Genomic DNA, 23898 nt, shown 5'->3' on the forward strand with positions numbered 1-23898 from the left:
TATTAAGTGGGTTAAAAATTACAAATACATGCAATAATCAGACCCGTGATTCGTAAAACCTTTATAGCCGTTAATTAATTTCCATTTGACGGTTAAAATTCACGAAGGTATATTCAACATAATCGCATTGTAATTGATGTGAGCTGCATTTATTATGAAACTTATTATTTGACCCGGTTCTGCATTTATTAACATATATATCTATTAACTATACATTAAAGTGGGCATAAAAAAATACAAATGCTTCATTTGTCTTCTCTTGTATAGCTAGACTAAAGACAAAAAGGCTTTAAGCAGACTTTGGTGCTTGTTACGACATAATCGTTCAGGAATCGGTCTTTTAATTATTTGCAATAACAAAAACACACGTTCAAATATTATTATTTAAAAAAAAATCAATATACAGACATAACTCAGTAAGAATTTAACTTGATCTCTGAGCAGACAATTAAAAATGTATTTGCGAGAAACGCAATTAAAAAAGGTCATTGCAATTAATTTGTCCAGATTTAAGAACAGCTCGTGCATAAATTACAAGATATACATATAATAAAACTGTACGTCATAAAATATTATGATTTAACGTCTGTTTATACAGCAATTTTAGGACCTTTACACGTATTAAGAACGTAAATTGCAGAGTAATTAATAAACCATTGGCGCAGTTGACTTTGGCCGTAGATTTCTTTATTCTTAATAGGCAAGTTGACCAGCCTTCTGAGACTAAGGCATCGTGACGCATCGATATCGATAGATATAATCTGTTTTAATGCCTTCAATTTATTGTAAAACAATTAAGTAAGAAAGAGCGAATGTATAACGAAGAAACGAAAACGTTTCGTTTGAATGTGATTGGTCGAAACAAAACGTGTCGCGAGTCTGTGATTGGCCTAGCTTAATCACAATTAATCTACCATTGCCTTTTGTTTTTTTCATTGCATTCATTAAGATTAGTGGTCTGAGAATAGATCTTAGGTTTACTGACGTTTATTTCTAAATCTATATAAGAAGTTAACTTTCTTTAAAAACAATTTATCTCAGTTTTCTAAAGTCGCGAGTATCCGCTAGTATAATTTGTATTGCAAAAGCCATACTTTATAGCTTTTAAGGCTTGATATTTCGTTAAATTATCAGATAGGCATAATTATACGTGATTTAACGTGCGCGTTAACAAAATTACTGCCAAAGGTTAATTACGTTGCGAATGAAAATTTTATTGTACAACTATTAGCAGTTTCTCTTCATCATTAACCGACACATCCATTTTAAATTCGATGGATTGAGAAAATCTAATACTTAGGTTCTGTAATGCATGTAGCTCTAAATAATGACGACTCGTTGTAACTACAAGAGCTATTTTGCTAATAGACAAACATCCTGCGCTTCTGGTGGGTTAACGAGTAGTAAACTCTCGCATGTGACATTTATAAGGTAATTTAAGTTCCGTAGAACTATTAACTAGGTCAAAGACATATAACTGACACCAGATACCTAATTTAATGCCCAAAGCATGTCCAGGACACACCAGGTAACCCTAGATGTCCTGGGCTCCTTATATAGAATGCCTAGAAACCTCTGAGGACCTATAGAGTGGATTTTTGCGGGACCAGAACAGTTTATTTTTGGGTGATAAAGGTAGCAGTAACAAGGTGAAAAGGGCCACCAGGGAATAAAAAGAGGTCACCCTCTTGGACGATGAACAAAAAAATAAAATTAAAAGTATGTATCTTTTGTAAATATAAAAAAAAAAACAGTTTTATAACATTTATATATTATTTTATAACAATTTTATACTTACATTCTAAAGGTTGTAAACATACAATAGGCAAAGAATCTTTGAGATACACTATTTGGTAGTTTCAAGATGGGTGAATGTTTCAAGGAATAAATCCCAGCTATATCAAACTTTACTAACAAATACCAAAATACTTATAATATCAATAAGATATATATAGTTATATATCTTATTATATCAAAATGGGCCGGGTGCTGGTATGGGATGCAACCTGTGTGGGGTCCTAGCGTTAAAAGGCTTTTTAAGGAAATAGCAAAAAGTTTAGTCGACATCACAGGAGACCGAAGAGCTGGCAGCTACCTCGGACAACGAATTAGTCCAGCTATTCAAAGGGAGAACGCTGCCAGTATCTTCGGAACCTTGTCTTAAGGGACTCCTTTTAATAATATATTTTAGTTGTTTTAATATTTTTTAAGGTTTTTAGTTTCATTGTTCTAGTATTTTTTTTCTTGTAGGTTTTATATCAATTACCTCAATTTGCTATACAGTAAAATAATTATGTAGCCAAAGTGGTCCAGGAAGCCGTACGTGACGTTATTAACTCCCCTTAAGCAAAATATCCGGGATATTAATCAATGCGCCTATAGTTATGACTCAATGAGCTCGCATCGGTCATATTGACTTTTCCGGTGTAAATCTTCAAAATTAATTTACATTTAATCAATTTCTATTGAGATTTATTGTTTACTGTCACTTTGCTTAACTCTAAATAATGTTCAACTGCATAACTTTACGCTTGGTATTTATTTATAAGTTCTAAAATAACATGTATTCATGAAACTATACAAGAAGTTATGACATCACAAATTTTACACACCAATTATATTGGTAGATAAGCAAGCTAGCAAGGGAAGAATTAAACAAGTAATAAAAAAATATATAAATAAAAACTAAAACTTAAAACTCATTAAGAACATGATAAACAATGTTACGGTAAGTTGGAAGATTGTTGTAATATATATCCATGACTATCATCGACGACTTGTAAAAATCCATAAAGTTTGTAGTGAATTTAGTAGAAAAATACATACATACATACATATACACAGGCAAGATAATATATTAGGTTTTCAAATAAACACAACTTCATTGCATGTTTTTCCACGGTCTTAAACAGTTTTTTCTTTTTTATATAACAGGATTCTCACCTGATGTTAAGTGATACCGCCGCCCATAGACACTCACATTGCCAGAGGGCTTGCAAGTGCATGGCCGGCTTTATATATATCTATTGTTAAAGGACCCTAAGTCGAAATGTTTCGGAAAATTTTCAGTTGGCAGCTAACAACAACAATGCTTGAACAACGAAATTATTAATTTCTTGATCAAAAATGGTTTGACATATATACCAAAAACCCTACTAGAATTAATAAAGTATGTTCATAGACAATCTATTAATGGAATAGATCTATTACTTCTTTATCTAACGTCAGCTAATGGCTGAAGATAGCGGATTTCGATAAAAATAGGGGTTAATTGGAAAACTCGATATCGCTATCTTTCAATCAACGTTTAAAAACGAGTGAAATAGAAAAACACATTTATTTAACGATATAAGCTGTGGAAACTGATGAAAGTCTTAATATAACCTTCTGAAAATGGCACATACATTCGCTGTATTACATTAGTAAACGAATTACATAGCTTAACGGACGGATCTATTCGATTCTAATTAGTTGTTTTTTAATTATATAATTCGTTAAGATATTAGTATTGTCTTTTGTTAACATAGCTTTTACACATTGAAAGAAAACACTTTTTTAACCGGATTGAAGCTATGTATTATTATAAACTTATAATTATTTTACTAAGATATTCTTAATTAATTTCTTATGTTTGATTTTTATTTGGTGTGTGAATTTGTTATCAATTCTCGATTTAGGATTCCTTGTTAGGACAGGATTTTGAAAAGTACGTCAAGGAACTCTCCAAGCGCATCAGGAATATATAAAAGCCCTTCAACAATTTTAATTTACAGCCAATATATAGCAACCGCTATAATGTATAAAGATAGACGAGTCTTAAGATAAGATTCTGAGTCTAGAAAAGTCGAGTATGACTACCGTATATAAGACATGTATGGGATTTTGTCATGCGAGTCATAGTTCGTGCCAAGTCTTGATTCTAAACACCTTTAAAGACTACATACTACCTAGGTGTTATTTTTATTTTTTGGGTATTTTTATAAAGACTAATACAATTCATTTTAGTTTTTTGCTGTTCTCTGGCAACCAAACTGTCCTTTAATGCTATGGGTTTTCAAGCTTAAGCAGTGTTGGCTCAGGATTTCAACTCTCATTCCTGAGGTAGATTTTTCGAACCCAGCCATTAACCAATTGACTATGTGCGCGTTTAACTCTCGCTCGTTATAGAGTTAATCAGTACCACTGCCCTGGTCTCAAAGCCATAGTGCGTTGTCGGCATTTTAAAAATTGGTACGTTTTTTTTGAATCCTTAGAACTTAAAAGTCGACGGCATGTGGTCAGGCTCAGAAGGATTACCTATTAGAAACGATCACGGAACAGATACATAAATCTGAGACCCAGACCTAAAAGGTAGTAGCGCCGCAATTTTTTTTTAATTTGAGTTACATGAAAGAGGTGCTAATACTTCTCATTGCAGTTGCACAGCGGCGAGCTCAGGACGATCAGCACCAAGTGATAAATAAAGCGTTCGTAATTGAGAGACGGAAGCAGTCAATGAGTAAATCTCATCCGTCAATTTGTTTAAATTATTTATTAGTGGTCGGCTATAGACACCCGCACGGCGATCTTTACAACGTTCACAGACCACTCCGGATACTAGTGTTGTACCATACTAATTAACTATCGATATAAGCTCAAAAGTTTACTATGCTTTTAGTAATTTAAATGGTAAAGAAACATATACTTAGGTATAGTAATAGTAGCAAGTGGCGATTAAGTGGTACCACTGCCTATGGCTTAATGGCAGAGGACTCGCAAGTGGGGTGCTGGCCTTCCAAGAATTGGCACGCTTTTTCTTGAAGGGCCCTAAGTCGAATTGGTTCGGTATTACTTATGTGAGCCGCACTTCAGCGCTACATTCTAAATGAGCTTTGACCTCAGTGCGCATACGTTTCATTGATAACGTTTATTTTGTAGACAAGTAGGAGATCAGCCTTCTGTTACAAAAAGTTCATCGGTGCATAACCGAGATTCGAACGCACGCCCTTCAGGATGAAAATCGCATTCTTAAGCCAACACAGTTCTCAGACATAGGTCCTATACCTATGTCTGTACCCTTTAGTATTGGTATATTCAATAGGAAATAAGTAGAAGAATACATATATAAAATCTCTGTCCAAAGCACCCAACGGTCTTTCATATAAATCAACAAAACCTAAGCTTCCTTACACAATATACAATAACATCAAGCCAAAGGGAATATATACATAATTAAATAATACAATAAGCTCCTTAACATAGAATTTAATAAAAACGATCGTTCAAGCAAGCAAGGAATTTGATTAATTATCGATATGACGATGGCAACACTAGTGACGACTGGAATTAGTTAATTTGTGCAGATACGACACAATGGATGAGGAAATAATACACTCATACATAAATATACTGCAGGCTTTGTAATTGGCGTAATTGGACGAATCTGGACGAACTTAATAATGCCCCATTGTCGTGATTCAAATGGCAATTCATCGTTTGTGAAAGAAATCATTCGTCAGTTTTAAATTCAAATACAGGTCATATTAACACGAAGATCCGATAAATCCGATAATTTTAATCATATGACATAGTAATTTTAAAGGGGTTGATAAAAATTATAACGGAAATATGGTATGTAATACATAATTGGTACGACACGAAAGTTTATGTAGACTCTTAAAATACGAAAAGTCGCAGATCTCGGACACGTTTTGCGTCATAATCGATACGACTTGTTGCAGCTTATATTGATGGGAAAAGTTCAAGGCAAGACACTCGCTGGGTGGACCAGCATCACATCCCAAGATACCCGGCATTTTAAGTTTTTACTAGAAGAAGATTATCAAGCAAACGCTGAACTTCGCAACTTCTGTATGGACACGTACTTGGAATTATAAAGTTTTTGTCAAGAAATAAAGATAAAATGCTTCGGCAATCAAAGCTTCAAAAATCTAAACAGAAACACCCAAATAAGACGTTTTAAAGTCGTTCAGTTACTTTATGGTAATCACTTACCCATTGATGTCAGTTGTAGTCCAGAAGTGCCTCAAGAAGGACTTGGCTAGGATGTACCAGAGTTGGGTCCAGACCCAGGACGACTTGTCGATGGAGGTGGAGAGGAACTCCTGTGTCTCCTTATCTGGATGCAGCTGCACGAACTTCTCTTGAAGATCGGGCGACAGCTTGCTCTCGTCTACTTGGTACCACTGAAATTGTAACCATAATTATTAGTTTTCTACAACAGAACGAATATTGTATAAATGTTTGAGCGTAAAGCTTCCCTCAACATTAATTCAGGTGACATTTTTTATGTATAAGCCATTATTCTAATGTGTAGAGCACAAACATAAATTGATGTTTAAAAGCTCTCACATCAAATCTAATGAAAAAAGTCGAAATGAACTGCAAATAAGAGTAGTATGAAAGCTCGTCACCCGTTGTATGTTTAAGTCAGCCGCCGTCTCCACAAAGGCAAGCGGCGGCTGTTAATTTCACGCCGCCTCGAATTAACATTTCTTTACGCCAGAGAATAATAACGAATTAAAAAAACATCTCGCCTCAACATATAGCCGTAATGACTTGGCCGAGGGACGCCACAAACTCATCAAGCCGAGTTAATTAATGCCCGATCTGTCTTTGTATTAAAATCGAATCGATGTTGGCTACTGAATAAAAAAATTGATAAGTTCCAGTTTTCTCGGGAATTGTAAATTAATGATGCTGACGTCAGATTCTGTTATTTAATCTTGAGTTAATCTATGTTGATGACCGGTAATCAAGGTAATTAATATTAAGTTCTGGAATGGACAACGGGAAGGAAGGAGAAGAGAGCGCCCCAAAAAAAGATGGATAGAAGAAATAAAAGCGTTAGCGGAGGAGAGGAGAGCGTTAATGGAGAAAGAAATCCATGCACAGAGATATTTGAAAAAGCTGGAGGAGGCCTTTTCCCACGTAGAGCTTCCGATCAACTGTAAAAATGTTATAACAAATCTAAGCTTTACCCTATACATTTGTAATGATTGGAAATTTAACGGGATTTTATTATTATAATTAAAATGGAGACTTTTTTTTATAGAGAACAGGGGGAAAACGGACAGGAGGCTCATCTGATGTTAAGTGATATCACCGCTCATGGACACTCAATGCCATAGGGCTCGCGAGTAGGTTGCCGGCCTCTTGAGGATTGGTACACTCTTTTCTTGAAGGACCCTACGTCAAATTGGTTCGAAAATACTTCAGTGGGCAGCTGGTTCTAGATAGTGTTGGCGGGAAAATCTGCTTTAAAGACGCTCAGTTGTGGAACCATACCATACTGCCATAAAGGGTTTTTTTTAATTTCGAAAACAATAAATACACCATTAACTAGATCAGTCATCACCTTAATAAATATTTAATACATGAATACCGATACCGAATCACATTGGTGATTATGCAATGCGCCGTCTTTGCATTTAAAATGACCTGCATCGGAACTACGGGATCCGACGAGGCGAATACTCCAGACAGAATACAAATTGTGGAAAATTTTCGAATGCCGAAGTCATTCATAATATTCCACTGTTTAGAGCGATCAAATTTTTTATTATTCGCATGTCAATGAGACAAAATTGTATTAGTATGACACAGTGTTATACAATTATACTTGAGTTAGAAAGTCCACGACGAAGTGGTAAATGGAGACTTTTAATCGTGTTAAACACATTAATTATATATACAAAGATGACATCAAATATGACTTCCGTGTTTTTGTTTTCGAACAGTATTTATGTAGAACAGTGGCACCCGGCTCGATTATTTATGAGAATCGTGTTTAGGATTCAATTTCAGCTCGTGTAAAGCTAGATTTGCATGAAAAACAATTTTCTTATTTTAAAAATCTACCTGTTAAAGAGACGAATTGCGATTGATTTATTCATACAACGGTATTGAGAACAAATTCGTGATACTTTTATGTGGGTTATCGATTACGCGAATTGGTCAAGGGTTCAGATAAATGGGCTTTGAAGTCTTACTAATTAAAGTAATAATATTACTAATAACAACAGACAGCCGGTTTCAACTTGGGACTCATCCCTGGGGCTGTAGGTTCGATCCGCGACTTTGCACAAATTGACTTTCTGTATATGTGCGCATTTAAGACTCACTCCCAAAACATCAAGAGGAAACCGGCATGCCTTGAAACCATAAAGTAGACGGCGTGTGTCACAGAAGTTTGATCACCTACTTGCATATTAGAAATGATCAGGAAACAGATATATCTGAGGCCTAGACCTAAAAGGATATAGCGCCATAGATATATGTATATTGCTACTAAAAACTACATTGGAATAGTATTAGGAAAAGAAAAGCTCCCTTGCGAAAAGTCCCTAAGTTTTTCTAGTAAGCAACAAAAGAGGCCATGTCTTTCGATAATACAGATGCCAATAATTAACACTGGCTAACGAAAAATAAAAAAATAATAATAAATGCATCAAGCTTTATTTCCTTGTCATTCGCTAGTCCCTTTGAGTATGATCATTATCCTAAGATGACTCGTTAGCGCGAAGGTCAACTGAGGTACACTGACAGAATGGATGGATGCAAAGGCTTTATGCGTCGTTCATTCACCCCACTAATGAATCAAAGCGCATATTGTCAATACCGAGGAACTAAACGAGCACAAAGCCAGATTAATTCCCATTTAAATGTGTGAAATAAGTGAAGTGCGGTCTAATGACTGCGATATTGTGACTTGTAACTCATAATTCTTTAAGGGCAATCTTACAATTTGTCACGTCGAATTGGAATTTATTGTTATATTGCTACTTTACAGTCGGTGGCGTCTCAATTTTGCTGTTATGAGCCCTTGGCCTTTCTCTCACGATGATTGAACTTAAAAATGGATGGTGACAATTAAGCATAAGATGTTGTTGTAATTTTTTAATATTATCGATTTAAGCATAACTAAGATCAACAATTTATACAGTTTTTGGGACGAAAGCTCCTTAAACCTTAAATCAATATTTTCCATATAACCTCGCCATCTAGGCACAGGTATAAAATTCGAGACAGATAAAATCTTGCTTTCTTTATGTTGTTAAGCTCTGACGAAACCGTTGATGTGTTTCCTAACCTCTCATCAAGCTTTCACCAACTTGAAGGTATAACTAGCCATATAGACATTTTGCATAGCCATATATATATTTTGTGTAAATTGTTATATTTCCGTGTAATTAATTATTCCGTTTTTTTTATATTTTATCCCAAGTAATTGCTAAGAGCTCATATAATTATTTTCTGTATTGTTGTATTTCAGTGAATTATCATGTACGTTGTTTAGGGACACAATATATAAATATTGGTTTGACGTTAATTATTTAGTAATATAGTTACAGTTCAGCCGGCTTCCAGAGTCCAGGCAATCTGCATTCGACTGATCCCATTTTAATGGAGCGCTGAGCAAACAGGCTCCGAGCCGCTTACGGCCAAATCCACCGGGATTCTATGCGCCACTTAGCTTGAACATACACTGTTACACTGCACATACAGCTTATGTATTTGCTAGTACATATTACCAATAAAAATATTTATGAAAAATGTTGGCTATATGGCTAGTAATTTTAAGTGTCTTGTGAGTTATACTTAATCGATACATCAGCTGTATAGTGTACAAGTGTTTTAAGTGTAGTCAAGATAACTGTTTAAGCTTAATTAAGACAAAATACCACTTACGCGTTTAAGCTTTGTTGACTCAAGTAACTAACAGTAAAGGTAAGATTGCATTTAAATTATTACCGTTTTATAAAACATTACTGCTAACAGGTATCAGAGAAATTAGTATTTGTTCATTCAAAACTTAAATTCTCAGTGAACGAGATGATACGTGTGAGCGTGAGATTGTTTAGTATATTAAACAGCCTGAAGCGTACTAACTCAATTCAGAATTGAAGTAATATCCATAAAACAATTGAATCTAATGCTACCCGACAATACTATAGAGCTTATAATTGATTTCTGTTTCACGTTAGATTTAAATCATAGATTATTGATAGTACAGATACAAGCAATACTGGAAGCTGTGGTATGATAAGTGAATGTAGGTACCTACACCTGAATGCATGCATATAATTATGTATGTAAATAATTATACGATAACAAAGGCACATATTGAATTTGTTTTTATTAAAAAAATACAGGAACTTATGTGACCTTTTAACCGAAGCGTCGACATTCATTACAATAATATTGAAAAACTTTAGAACAAATTAACTACTTGACCAACGCCATTTTTTTTTAAAATTATTTAAAATAAAATCGAACAATGCATTGTAGGTACAATGTGCGACAATAGGAACCTGTTAGACACCTGTACCAAGTGTTACATATTAAGAGAAATTTGCGTTTCATTACAATCTTACATGAATCTTGTACTAGACCGAGTGCTTGTATTATTATTTTTGCAAATTTAAAATTTGAAAGTAAAAAAAGAGATTTATAGTGTAAGTAAATACTTATATTATATGTTCAGAACTAAACATTGTATTTCCGTGCGTTTAGCGCTTATAAAACATTTTAAGGTAATTCGTTAAATATAACAGGACAATCTATGCGCATCTGTAGTTTTAGTCTATGCCATCACGAAGACCCGGGGGTGCAATTGCATAATTGTTTTAAGCTAGTCTTTTAATTGTTCGATCAGGGGTTGAGATTTATTGTACTACGTGACCTCCATCTCCATTTGTATTCATACCATTTCCGCATCACCAACGTTTAATCAAAGATTATTACTGGCCAAAATTAAAGAACGTCTTTATAGGTAAGGTCGGAGGAAATCAAACTTGAACATTTAACCCACGAAAGCAAATCTGTTTAAGGTTAAGCAAGAAAAGACAATACATTGTTTTGATTTCTAACATCATGTAACAACAGTGTTAACAAGTTCAATTATCGTTATACAAGGAACTTAAATTGTAATAAAATGCATTTAACTATGTATCAGGGATAGGTATATATATATATATCCATATAAATAAATTTATATGGATACCTATCCATGATTCATAGTGTTATACATTATAACAATGCATTATGTCTAAGATTTAGAAACCCTTTTAAGTTAAAAAATGACTATCAGGATTATCAGGTCTTTCATAACAAACTTAATAGTACAATTTTTGTATTTTTTTAAAACTGTTTTCTACTACTGTAAACTTCTCCCAATACAACTAGTCTGGCCATAGCTTGTGTTACAAATGAAAATGTTTTTTTTCGACTTTTCAATTATTTTGAATTTGGAACACGTATATTACGTGTTCCAAATTCAAAACTTTAAAAACTAGTAACTTTGATTTTGCGCCATTTGACACATTTTTTCATGTTAATTATCAATTTACAATATGGAATGGAGTGATAAGGAACATAGGATTGTAGCGAACGCCTTGCACAAAGTGGGTATGAAGCCATCGGTCATATTCCAGACACTTCAAAAGCTTGGTATCAGCCGTATGTTCGTATGTATATCGTATATACTATCAACAGATACAACACTTCGTCTGTCGAAGACTAGAAAAAAACGGGGCGGTCGCGTGCTATTATTAGAACTACAAGGCTTGTATGCTGTTAAAGCCAGAATTCAGTGAAAGCCCATGAGGAAAGCAAAAATCTTATCGCTAGATATGAAGATTCCCACTAGGACTCTGTCGCGTATTATAAAACAAGACCTGAAGTCAAGAAGTCGTATACAGGACATGCCCTAAATTAATCTTCACAATTAAAGAGAACGGATCGATCGAAAACCCCCTTCTGTCAATACGCAGGTTAAAAGCACATAAATATCCTCTTTACCGATGAAACAATTTTTACCATTGAAGAACACTTCAGTAAGCAAATTGATAAAGTCATACACTCACAGAAGCTGATCAAGTGGTCGGAAAGGTACAACGTGGACATCATCCTGCGTTCGTCATGGTTTTGTGAGGCGTGTCTAATCTAGGAGTCACGAAACTGCTTTTTTGTGTAAAAGGAATGAAAACTTCAGCTAAAGTGTATACAGTCTTGGATCATATTGTGAAACCTCTCCTATTATTATATTTTATTTTTGTTGAGACTTCAATAAATATGTTTTAAATTTTAATAATATTACATTACTTTATTTGAAAAAAAAATGCATTTTCATTTGTGACAGAACTTATGGCTGGACTAGGTATATATACTACACGTGTTATAATCCTACAAATATTAACTTATAAAGTAACCGAGCTTTGATGTGAACTTCACTCACTTCTCACACTTCAGGCATAGGCTCGACTTAAGATATAATCTAATATTTAGGTCCTCCGAATTTTGTGTATAAGGAGTTTTGTGTTATATTTATTTATTTTTAACTTCGCAGTTATACGTTAAAATAAATACATTATAAACTTTATGGACGGAATTTAAATGTCCTTTATCGCACGTCACTGCTTGAAATACAAGTTTTATAAAGTCAAACATATTTTATGAAAACCGTTCTTTAAAACATTTTCGATTCAATCTCACTTTACATTTGGCCTTGGCTGATCTCATGTTTTACAGTACTACGTATTACTATTTGCTTAAACGAGATAACATAGCTAAAACGCCTCAGCCCTATATGTATTTAAATTTTTGCCAACAAAAGCAGCGATGGTCTAGTGGCTTTAGCTTGCGACTCTCATCCCTGAGATCGTAGGTTCGATCCCCAGCCGTACACCAATGGACTTTCTGTCTACGTGCGGAAAAAACATGTCTCAGACCGAAGGCTACTACTACTCTATGAAATAAAAATATACAAAGAAACGGATGCAATCTGAGGCTAAGACCCCTATGGGGTTGTAGCGCCACTGGACTGTTATTATTCTTTGTGACACAATCTTATATCGAGAAACAAACAAACACCCTTTAACAGGCAAACAACGTATGCTTTATACTTTTACTAACAGAACACTTATAAATAATTAAACAAAGCGAGAGATATATTTTATTGAAAATCTCAGAGCTCTATAAAGCGTATATAGAAAGACGTCAAAACAATAACTATATAAATGCATACGTAGCAGTGGGACGCTTAAATTAATTGTTAAAGAAATCGGAGGGGCTAAGAGGTTTCGGTATGTCTACAGAGGAGCTATCTATACGCCGTGAATGCGTTGATGACACATTCCCGACGATGCGATGTTTTTGCGACATTAGGTTCAGCCATTAGTTCAGATGCCCCAAACTTTATAGTGTATTCGACGCATTTTAATGTTGTATTAACATTAATTACATTCATTTAAGTATAGACAGGTAGACTGACAAAAACCTTGTCCAAAACGTCAATTCTATTTCGCCATTAAGGTATATGTAGCGTAAATATTTGTAATTGTTTATTTCTTATTCCAAACGTATCAACTAAGAAACCCTGTTGCCTGTATCGTTTTTTACCCAAGATTTATATTCCGTGGCTCTTAGGAAATAAAATAATCACGGCGGCGTTGATTTGCATACAATGGTAAAATAATTTTACGCGCGTTTCGCCGCGCTTAATTCTACTTTTTATACTTTCCGCGTCCTATCTATGAATCAAACGGACTTCCAGTATTTAAGTGTAGAAAAATTATGGACGATCGCGTTTTATATTAATTTGAGTTTTACGTACGTCAAGAAAATCTAGATTTCAACATCGCGCCAGACTGTATGGCGTGGTCGGTTGGTTCACGCCGGTGCTAGCAGCCATTTTGGCGCCGGCGGCCGTGTGTAAACAGATCGGCGTTTGTTCTTATACATATAGAAATTTACATTCACTTAGGTCCCTGTCTATCATAAATTCAGCGGACGGCTAGCAACAAAGGGTCCACGACTTTTCCCGCAAAAAGATCCTTAATCTGATTAAATCTCCATCGCAGTACGTCGGACCGTGAAAGATTAATGAATATTTGTGTGAGGATTCCCGGAGCAGCGGCACGTAGCTGTGTCATAATCATATTAGCTGCGACCAAAGGACAGCCGGGCACGCACAGGACCCACGGCCCAATGAGGGCAATACTACCGTGACACCTCACTTCTATTGAAACTTTACGATGTGACTACACGACATACATGTAAGTTTTCCACGTACAAGGTTTTCTTTGTCTGGTAATATTAGGATTTTATCCTTGTAAAATAATATTTAGTTTTCGATATACTCTGATAACCTTTATGTATTTTAAGCCATACCCACGAGTCCAGTTTTACCATAACTGGCCGAGAGCAGCTTCAAAAAATTAATATCACTTTGGAGCAATTTGCGAAAAGAAACTAATTATTCCGAAACGTAATACACTAAAAGCATTATATATTCCGTATTTTTCTTGCGTTGCCTTCTATAAATTAGGTTGAGAAGTAAATAAATCAAGAAAATATATTAGTATATTTACTAAGCAGCAAAGGGAGCTCATTATACTTTTTAATAGCTCTATATCCACATTAAATTACATTTACAATAGAACAACAATACTAAAGCGTGTTAAAATAAGTGTTTTCAGTATGAATTATACATCGAAATGGGTTCCTGCATTTATCTTATATGTACGAGATACTTGAAACACATTATTCAATATAGGAATTTGTAATTATTTACAGATATTCTGATATTACGGCCTTTAATGTATGTAATGTGGTTGTATTATGTACTTCACCATGAATTTTACAATTAAACGTTAACGTCTGATAAAAAAATCTTGATAAATATTTAATTTCAAGTGAATAAAAATAGTAAGTTAATACTTTGCCAAACTCAAACAAAATTTCGGTAAACTTAGACGCCAGTGATTGTCGAGTATAAAAGTCCTGTAAAAAAGCCCAGTAGGCAATAAAAGTGGAGGACTAGAAACATGGGAAGATGAAAAAAAGACATAGAAGGGAAATATTGAAAAGACACAAGACACGGATGGAACAATATGTAAGCCTTCATTCCTGCGGAGGTCATGCACTGGTTATAATATAATAATAAAATGAACTTAAAGTATCTTTAAATAACGGCTATTTTTAACCCATTTTTTTATAATTGCGTACGTAAATTTACTTACTAACAATTAAACATAGATTTTGAATTGAGGTCAGATAAATCGCAATCTTAAATAAGCAATTGGTATTTGCATCAGCGTCAATAAACACAATCGTAAAAATCAATTGAAAGCCGAAAGAAATTAAACGTGAGAATGTATTGTTTCATGCGAGTGGGATCACAAAACGAAAATCGCTGAGTTAACCAGCTCGCAGCTCGTTTTCGACCTGCTTTTGCGAACATAAATTGCATTAAATAAAACGAATATTTACGACCGTGCATTGAAAAACTTGATTTAATATTTAAACAATATTAGTTAATCTGGAACAATGCGTAATTATTTTAACGTCACGGACCAAGTCAAACGAGAAACGGGGCTATATATTTATAGCGTGGCGTATTTTAAACCGATCTTAAATCACTTCTGAATTTTTGGAGTCACATTTGCGGGACACATACCCGTACATATTCTACTTCATGGTTTAGACTACCGTTGTTATAAGGTATAGTCAAAGGTTTTTTAGACTTAGCAATCCATGATTCTTTAATCATGTCCAAATAATTGGTTACATTTTCGTTATATGGATGGCTCTTTGCTACTTTATACGAAGGAAACTATTAATATTTTTAATGCCCATTAACATGCTGCAGAGGTTTACTATTACTGGCTATATACAACTTCTTTCTTGTTATTAAACCACCACACATTGAGTGATGCGTTGTTATGCTGTTCAAGTGGTAATAGAATTTCAAGAGATGGGTGGTTTCTCGCTAAACCTTGGTTCTGAAAGCTTAATGCATTCATAAATATTAAGGTCGCCCGGCGCGAGAATATAACCTAGAAGTTAATTATTTAATGTTGTGGTGGCAATAAAGACGGCTTATCAAAGATTCAGCACAAACAACGCGTGCACCGTATTATCCGTAAGACATCATAACGGCCACCATCATCTTATAAAAAATTCATACTCATCTCACATTTCCGCCCCTCTTAATTTCGCGTCCTAGGTTCGTGTAAAAACTTCGGGTGCCTTTTTATGACTTTTACTGCGGTATAATTGGGAGGGGCGAGCGCTTATGTCCCTGAGGTGACATAAATACACCCCCCCACACGAAGCTTTCAACTACCCCCCGTTAATCTCATGTAAGTCTATACGATAAGGAAGCATTAAAGCTAAAGTTTAAATTTCCTAAAAGCGTCGTCGTGCCAACTTTCTTAGATAACGTTAATTACAAGATATCCAATGATAACGCAACATAGGCCTATTAATTAAGTAACTCGATTCAAATTCAAAAGTCCAGGTTGTGGTCTCATTTTATAAAGATCGAATTGCTGTTTCCTTATCATAAAAACTCAGCATCGAGGTCTATTTGCGTATAGAATCCTATACGAAATTAATTTTAAGATTTATGTAATTTGACATTGTAATAAAAATATACAAGCGATAAATTCGTGACTCAGAAAGAGAGATGGGTTTTAAAAGTAACAACGAATATATTCCTGTAAACTAAAGGTAGGGGTGATACATGACACGTTATATATGACTTAATGTAATGCAAAGCATACGAAATAGGGTTGGTGTGTCCCAGGTGGGTGCGTCGCAAAAAGCTGTTGTATGTTTTTTGGACAGCCCCGAATATTTATATGTATTGTAATATTAAATAGTAATATACTGAAATAATATTCTCTATTTTATTTGAACTATAAAGATATTATTGAATTAACAATCAATTGTTTACAATAACACCTCTCAGCCTTTTAACTTTAGCTGAGAAGTTTCAGATAATAAAGCAAACAAGGAAAATCGAGGCGTGTAATGGGAACGGAATATTTTCCGATAGTTTCCTATATCAAAGAAAACAACTTATACCTTCAATTCAGTCACCAAACGCGATTCCAATTTAGAAGGCAGAAGTGATGCGCGAGGCGCGGGTTCGGCGTGTGCATGTATTTGCAAATTCCAAATAGCTTTCAATATGTGGAGGCGCAACTTGCTCCCTCCTGTCGATCTCTTCCAATATCGCACTCAGAGACGTCACGAAGGCGACGCCATTATTCGACGCGACAATTGACAACAACCTAGGACGCCGTATGATAGATGGGACGTAAAAAACATATCCGTAATTGAGATTTCTATTATAAAAATTGAAGACGACCGATCGGCTTTACCATGTTTGTTTACATAATGTGAGTGGTGTGCTATCGCATTTCGAAGCGGACGTCAATTTGTATATTGTCATTAAAGTCGATGCGGAAAGTTTGGGTGCGTTCATCCATCATAGTGACGTCCGATATCGCGCCTAATATGTATTGATTTGCCACTTAGCTCTTTCTTGAATCTTACCGCTCCACCCTTCCGTCCGACGAAAGCTTAACGAGGTGTTTGTTTTGTATTCGTTAGAACTGACGTTTAAGTCTTATACGAATCGAAGGTTTTGTCATATAATTGTGTACGTAATATAAATGTAATTTGTAAGAGGCTATGTATTAACGACTTAGTAGGCAATTACTTTAACAATTGTTTTAAACCAGGTCGACCCTAGAGAAATATATTTTCCAATAAACCGTCTAATATAAAAATAACTCTATCAATTACAAATACAAATACTTTTTATTTCTTCTTGCAGACGATGGAACCTACGTACGACGGTAAAATAACAATTAAATGTATTAAATATTAAAGAAAAACGTATAATGTAATAACTCTAGATTTTCGTGAATTGCGAAGAAAAAGATTGCGTCACCAAGGTCCCAGTAGGGTGGGGGTGGGTGGCGAGAACAATGGTTTCGATTCTCACACGTGTGGAGGATTATTTGCATTCGGAAATAAAGAGAGGAATGATAAAAGAAAGGCGCGAGTGGGTTCCCGAGGCTGGTGTGGGAATCGGGAGGTGGGTAGCGCCTTCGAGGGGGCTCGTTACGCGAACAATGGAGAAATAATGTACAGATTGCAGTGAGCGATGCGCCGAAGACTCAGGTGTCTTAGCTGTGTGCGGACATCGTGTTTGATTGTCGATGTAAGTGTCAGACTTCACATCGATACTGTACAAATATAAAATTATTACATACTGTTCGTAATAAATACGTTCCTATTCGCGCCTTAGCTAAAACTAACCTTAACAGGCAACTTTTGGTTAAATAAATATGTTACACATCTTACGATTACTGTTTATGTCCATTATATTTGAAAATTTAACCCACGCTTATAAGCGCTATTTAAAGAATAGATAATGGAGAAGTTATAACCACAAAGTGACTATAAATGTAGGTGTTAGGTAACTGTCATCCTCATCTACGATTCCTCATCCCAGGAACCCATTCGACACAGAATCAAATACAGTAACCGGACCCAGTGTCCTATTGTAACGTTGAGATATTAAGTGTGAATGATTTTAATACACGAGGCTGAATCGTTCAAAGATTGCCTTCATAGGAAGCGCAAGCAATCACAACACAATCACTCCATCCTCGCATGACACCGAAATCGTCCTCGTTCATAATAATAAAGTATAAATTAATCCATTTAGAACGGCCGGCACCGACCGACGATTAACGGAAGCGTCTACTTAACTAATTTAACCCGGGTGGTTTTAACAGAATGGATAACAGTGATTACGGGTGACGGTGACAAGCGTGTGATCTGCACGTAATTTTGATATTCTGTGTGTTTAATACCATAGAAATAATGAGTTCACGCCATAGACATACCATAGACAATATAATGTTTACACAGAGTTATAGACGCCTGCAGGTTGTATTCACTTTGCAGAATGTATGGGCACAGTTTGTCACTGTTATTGTCTTATCGTTCTCTAATCTAAAAAAATTTAAACATACAAATGTACTAAAAAGGTCTTCATTGATACGTATGTCATTAAATATTTTCGTCAGTTCGACTTCAATAAATTTTGCAGTCGAAAAGTTTTCCGAGACGAATAATCCCAATCGCTTTAAGTTAATCCTATAAAATCTGAATAGTTGTATCGATTTCTTCACGATACCACCATCAGACAAAAAGCATTCTAAATTTTGCCCAAACCTCTCTGATTCATTTATGAAAAAATAATAAGGAGTTTGACTAATGGATACTTTTTTATCGGTCATTTTATCATAACCCTAAATTACAATTGTTATTGTATTTGTGGAATTAAAACTTAAGTATATGGAGCGGATATTAATTTCTAATTGTGCAAACAAAAACAAGATATTAACGTATAAATAGCTTACCCATTTAAAAAATTCCACAGATCAAAAATTAATTAAAAAATCACTATAAATTAACCAAAGCACTTAGTTATAAAAGCTGATACTGATTTATTATAGTGTGTAGGCGTCAGCCATTTAGCTTATTGGAATTTGGAAGCATTAAGTTATTATGTAGATTAGAAATTTTAAGAAATAATCATTGTTAACCAGCTCTAGTATTTCTTGTTTTTAAGTTTATGACTTACGACCAGATTCTATAATTACTTAAAAATCGTGTGTATTTGATACACTAAATTATATGCATTTATAATTTGATCAATATTCGAATTCAATTTTAGAAGAAACGATGTGATCTTAGATTATATTTGTTTATTGCTAATAATTTACTATCATAATTAGAACTTAAGTAATGAGGGCCGCTTTATAACAACAGTGTTTTCTAAGCAATCCCATTACACAGTACGTGCTTTCGGATATCTAATCAAATACATATTGAGATATTTTATATTCGAAACCAAAAGTTATGTGATACCTAGGTCTTGGACGTATACAAGATATTTATAATCTTACAAGCCGACATTTTAATAACATTGATCAAATAGAACAAAAGTATGTGGACGGAGCACTCGACAGAGATGAAAGTTAAAAGGGTCGGAGGGCGGGCGCTAGTGTGGGGAGGAGAGGGTTGAATGTCTTATTCCCTCCACAATTCAGAGGTATTTCATGTTTTTCATACGCAAATATATCCTCGTTACTTAGGCACACGTGAAACACTATTGCGTACACGCTTAAGATTCGTTTAGGGTTGTCGACTATTAAGGGACATTTTTCATAACACTAACGGTATTTTCATAAAAAGGTGGACTAAAGATTAAGAACACTTGTTACCATAGTACCTCATACGTAAGGCCCACTATGCCTGATATAACTTTAAGATGTAAATTGGCAAAAGTTGTAAATAATAATAAATCATTAATTATTTTCTGGTTCTTTTTTTTGAGTAAAACTTTAATTTAACCTTTATACATTGAAATAAGCCAAATTTTGTATCAGTGCAAGTTATTAGTTCAATTAAAAACAACAATAATTTTTTATACTGTTAAACAGCAAACAGCATTCATTTCACTGTCAGCTTGTCACATGTTGTTATAGGTATCTACAATTTAAATGGTAGTAGATAAGCAGTTAATATGTGAACAAAGTGACAGCCCTGTGCTTTTATATACCATAAACATTTGTAAAAAAAATCTCAACAACATTAGTAATGACAACAAGAGCTTTAGAATTTTTTAAAGATTATAAATATGTAAAAGCATATCAGTTGCCTTAAAGGATTTTATCCATAAGAGAACAATTGAAAACATATTTTTTATTCAGAATTTGAATCTTCAATTAAAACATAAGGGCTTTAATTGAAGAGTATATTGAATTCTTTTTATTTCATACCTATAAAAGTTGTAGCAAAAAAAACTAAAGGCATGGTATAAAATATAAACAATGTAAATTTGGAAGCTATCAAGTAAATTGTCTTTACTGAATAAAAAAAAAGGTATTTAATGTGTTTATATAACAACTAATGTTGTTCAACTAAACGAAACTTCTCTGTAAACACAATGATGTAAAAAACTCTGACAAGGCTTTTGTTGTTAAGTGTGCGTTCCCATCATCGACTAACAACTAAAAACAGTTGGTTGGTAGTCACAGCTTAAATCAGCATTTATTGGGATGATCAATGCATTTATTGTAGACAGACTAGAGAACTCTATAATGCGTAAATTTATGTAGGTTCATCTAGATATATTGGCAAAAAACTAACAAACCATTCCTAATCCCTAAACTCGGCAAACATTTGTTCCAACAATGTTGCTGCCTGCAATTTTGTGAAAGCTAACTTAACGGGCTGCATTATATTCAATTATACAAAACTTGTTTTATTATGTGCAATAATATGGTTTTTAATTGATTTAAATGTGAATTAATTACTTTATTTACAACTTGATTTTTTAAAAGTGTTAGCAGGAAATGGTTTCATTTAAGATGTGCTTGTTTAAACAATATTATGTGTAAGTAATATGAACTTTTACCGTCATGTTTACAATTATATATGAAAAGTATATAATAGTAAACATGACAGTAAAAAGGCAATTACTATACAATGGACAAAGAGTAATTGTTCTCTGTTAGTACAAAATTGTAGTAGTATACATCTTATTAAGCCTAATAATTTTTATATATAATTCCTCAATGATATTAAGTTTTCTTTCTTTTTGATTTTCTTAGATAACAATGGTTGAAGTAATAATAATGACAACTTTAATGTTTTATCAAATATTTTTTATAAATAGTTTAATAAAGAACTAGATTTAATTATTTATATATCAAATAAAGTGTTCCCCAATTAAATAAAATGCCTGGTTATTGATACTATTCTTTTATTTTACCTACAAATATAACCAACATAGAATAACCTTCAAATTTGAAGCCTATATTGGTAAATTTTAAGAGACTAAATTCCATTAAATGCAACAAGATTTAATAGGCTTACCTCATTTTGATCAAATTCTTGAAGATATCTATCATTTCTATGTTTTTCATACATAGCGCGAGCCAAAGCACTTCTTGGTCTGTATAAACCATTCAATCCACTACTTGCCATCTCTTCATACCTAATTCTTCTTTCCAGAGGTAAATTTAACTCCCAATCAAGTAATTCAAAGTGCTCATGTTTTGGACAAACTTCTCTGTATTCCTTTACACAATAAGAGAAAGGATATCTTGTTAAACAATTTATTTTTGGTGTAACTTCCAATGATTCACAAAGAGTATGAAATAATATTAACAGAAACAATTTACACATTTGTATGTAAAGAAATTAGCACAACAATACCTACGAATAATAACCTCAACATAAAGAAATATATGTGCCTGTTAAGATTTGATGTGTTGTAATTGCTTGCTAGTAATATAAATTGAATACCATATTATACATTTTGATGATTATTTAAGAATAAAAGCAAAAAACATAAGATTTTGCACAATATGAATCACAAGTTCTAACTTCAAGTATATTTTGATGCGATTCCGAGTGACAGTTGTGCTACTAATGTCAATTGTCACACCAAGCGCAGGCGTGAATAGGATATAAAAATCACTATTTTTATTTTTTAATAGGTACACAATATATTGTTTTAATTATTGTTTGCTTATTTTAATGTGTTACTTATAGTATTACTATTTATGAGAGAGAAGGAAGTGGAGAAGTTGTAACGTAAACAAAAAATAGTAAAGTATTAAATAATAATAATATAAGTTTGAATCTATATGTTGTTTAGTGTGTTTAATTAATAATGTTTCTTACCGTGAAATTGTTTTTACATGCATTCAATATTTTTACCTATTAAATATGCGTATGAATATAAATAATATGAATAGGTTTAATTCTACTTACCCGTTCTTCTTTCTTTTCAAGGGCACCTTTTATTACAATTTCTCGGAGAACTGCACTCATCATTTTGATATCACTAGTTTGTCACAAGCGAATTAAACTTCATTTGTGGATAGAAGGATATTGTTTTAATTGGTGCTAAATTATTTATAAATGTTTTTGCATTAAGTAAAAGTAAAATCCCAGATTTAGTTCGACCTTGGCCGTGAACGTACAGTCACTGTCTCAGTAAGTAACCGATCACTGCAGTAACCGTTAATGAAAATAAAGAAAAACTATTCGGTAAAGTAGTTTGAAGTATAGTTTAGATGCTTTTGGGTCAACTCTGTAGTGGTAGATATCAGTAGTAATAATTATTATAGGCATATTATTATTTTAGGTTAAAAGTTTTTTTAAACGTAATAATTTTAAGTTGTACTGTATAAGAAAGACTAGCACATATCGGTAAAAACCGTATTATGGGTAAATGTAGTATACTTGTATTTATTTTTAGTTATTTGAATTGTCACTAATACGATATTATACTAGAAAAATATATGTTAACTTACAGATTTTTCTATGTTTGGAATCTTGAGTTTGTGAAAACTGTAGGGTGATCGCTTTGTTATTTCCATTTTTAAACTAAACAAATCGACGAGCAGCAACTTGAAGTGAGCCGCTTATAAGTATGATTATGATAGTAACATACATATTTTCATGAGATAATGATTAGTACGATAAGAGATAATCAGCTTTAAATTTGATAAGATTTATTCATTTTAGTCACGTATTTCGTTTCACTTACTCTAAATATTTCGTATGGACTCTCTACATGTATTCTTGACTCCTGCGTTTGGACAAAATACCATACTCTCTTGTATCAGACTCTTGTAGTCAGCCTAGGACATTTCCTATAGCGTATACTAAAGTTAATTACTGTAATAAATTGATAAACGGCTCGTTCAGGTGGAACTTTGTAACGGGTCAGGTTGAACGGGGATTCCCGTTGACGTACTTCAGGTAGCAAATCAAGCAAAACTTTATACTGAGGAAATCGAACCGGTGTAGGTATACAGGTAGAAGTTGGCCTTTTTTTGTTACAGAAGGCAAAGGGGCAGGAGGCTCACCTGATGTTAAGCGATACTGCCGCCCATGGACACTCGCAGTGGCAGAAGGCTCGCAAGGGCGCTGCCGGCCTTTTAAGAATTGGTACACTCTTTTCTTGCCTTAGTCTTAGTCGAATTGGTTCGGAAATACTTCATTGGG

General features: G+C 33.9%; 1 protein-coding gene across 7 annotated transcripts in view; it reads right to left on the reverse strand.

The window, feature by feature from the left end:
* LOC123710206 (protein-L-histidine N-pros-methyltransferase) overlaps positions 1–23306 on the reverse strand; it is a 53969-nt gene extending 30663 nt beyond the window's left edge. Inside the window, exons 1-3 of one of the 7 annotated variants that reach the window (XM_045661964.1) lie at positions 22657–22734; positions 21754–21957; positions 5995–6185 (exon numbers count right to left, since the gene is read on the reverse strand). In XM_045661964.1, the coding sequence (XP_045517920.1) occupies positions 5995–6185; positions 21754–21957; positions 22657–22719 (458 nt within the window). In that variant the 5' untranslated portion in view covers positions 22720–22734. The other 6 variants (XM_045661965.1, XM_045661969.1, XM_045661968.1 and 3 more) reach the window with 6 other exon arrangements.
* Positions 23307–23898: the final 592 nt, after the last annotated feature.

The sequence above is a fragment of the Pieris brassicae genome, chromosome 5 (genome assembly GCF_905147105.1).
Source record: "Pieris brassicae chromosome 5, ilPieBrab1.1, whole genome shotgun sequence".
Classification (NCBI taxonomy): Eukaryota; Metazoa; Arthropoda; class Insecta; order Lepidoptera; family Pieridae; genus Pieris; species Pieris brassicae.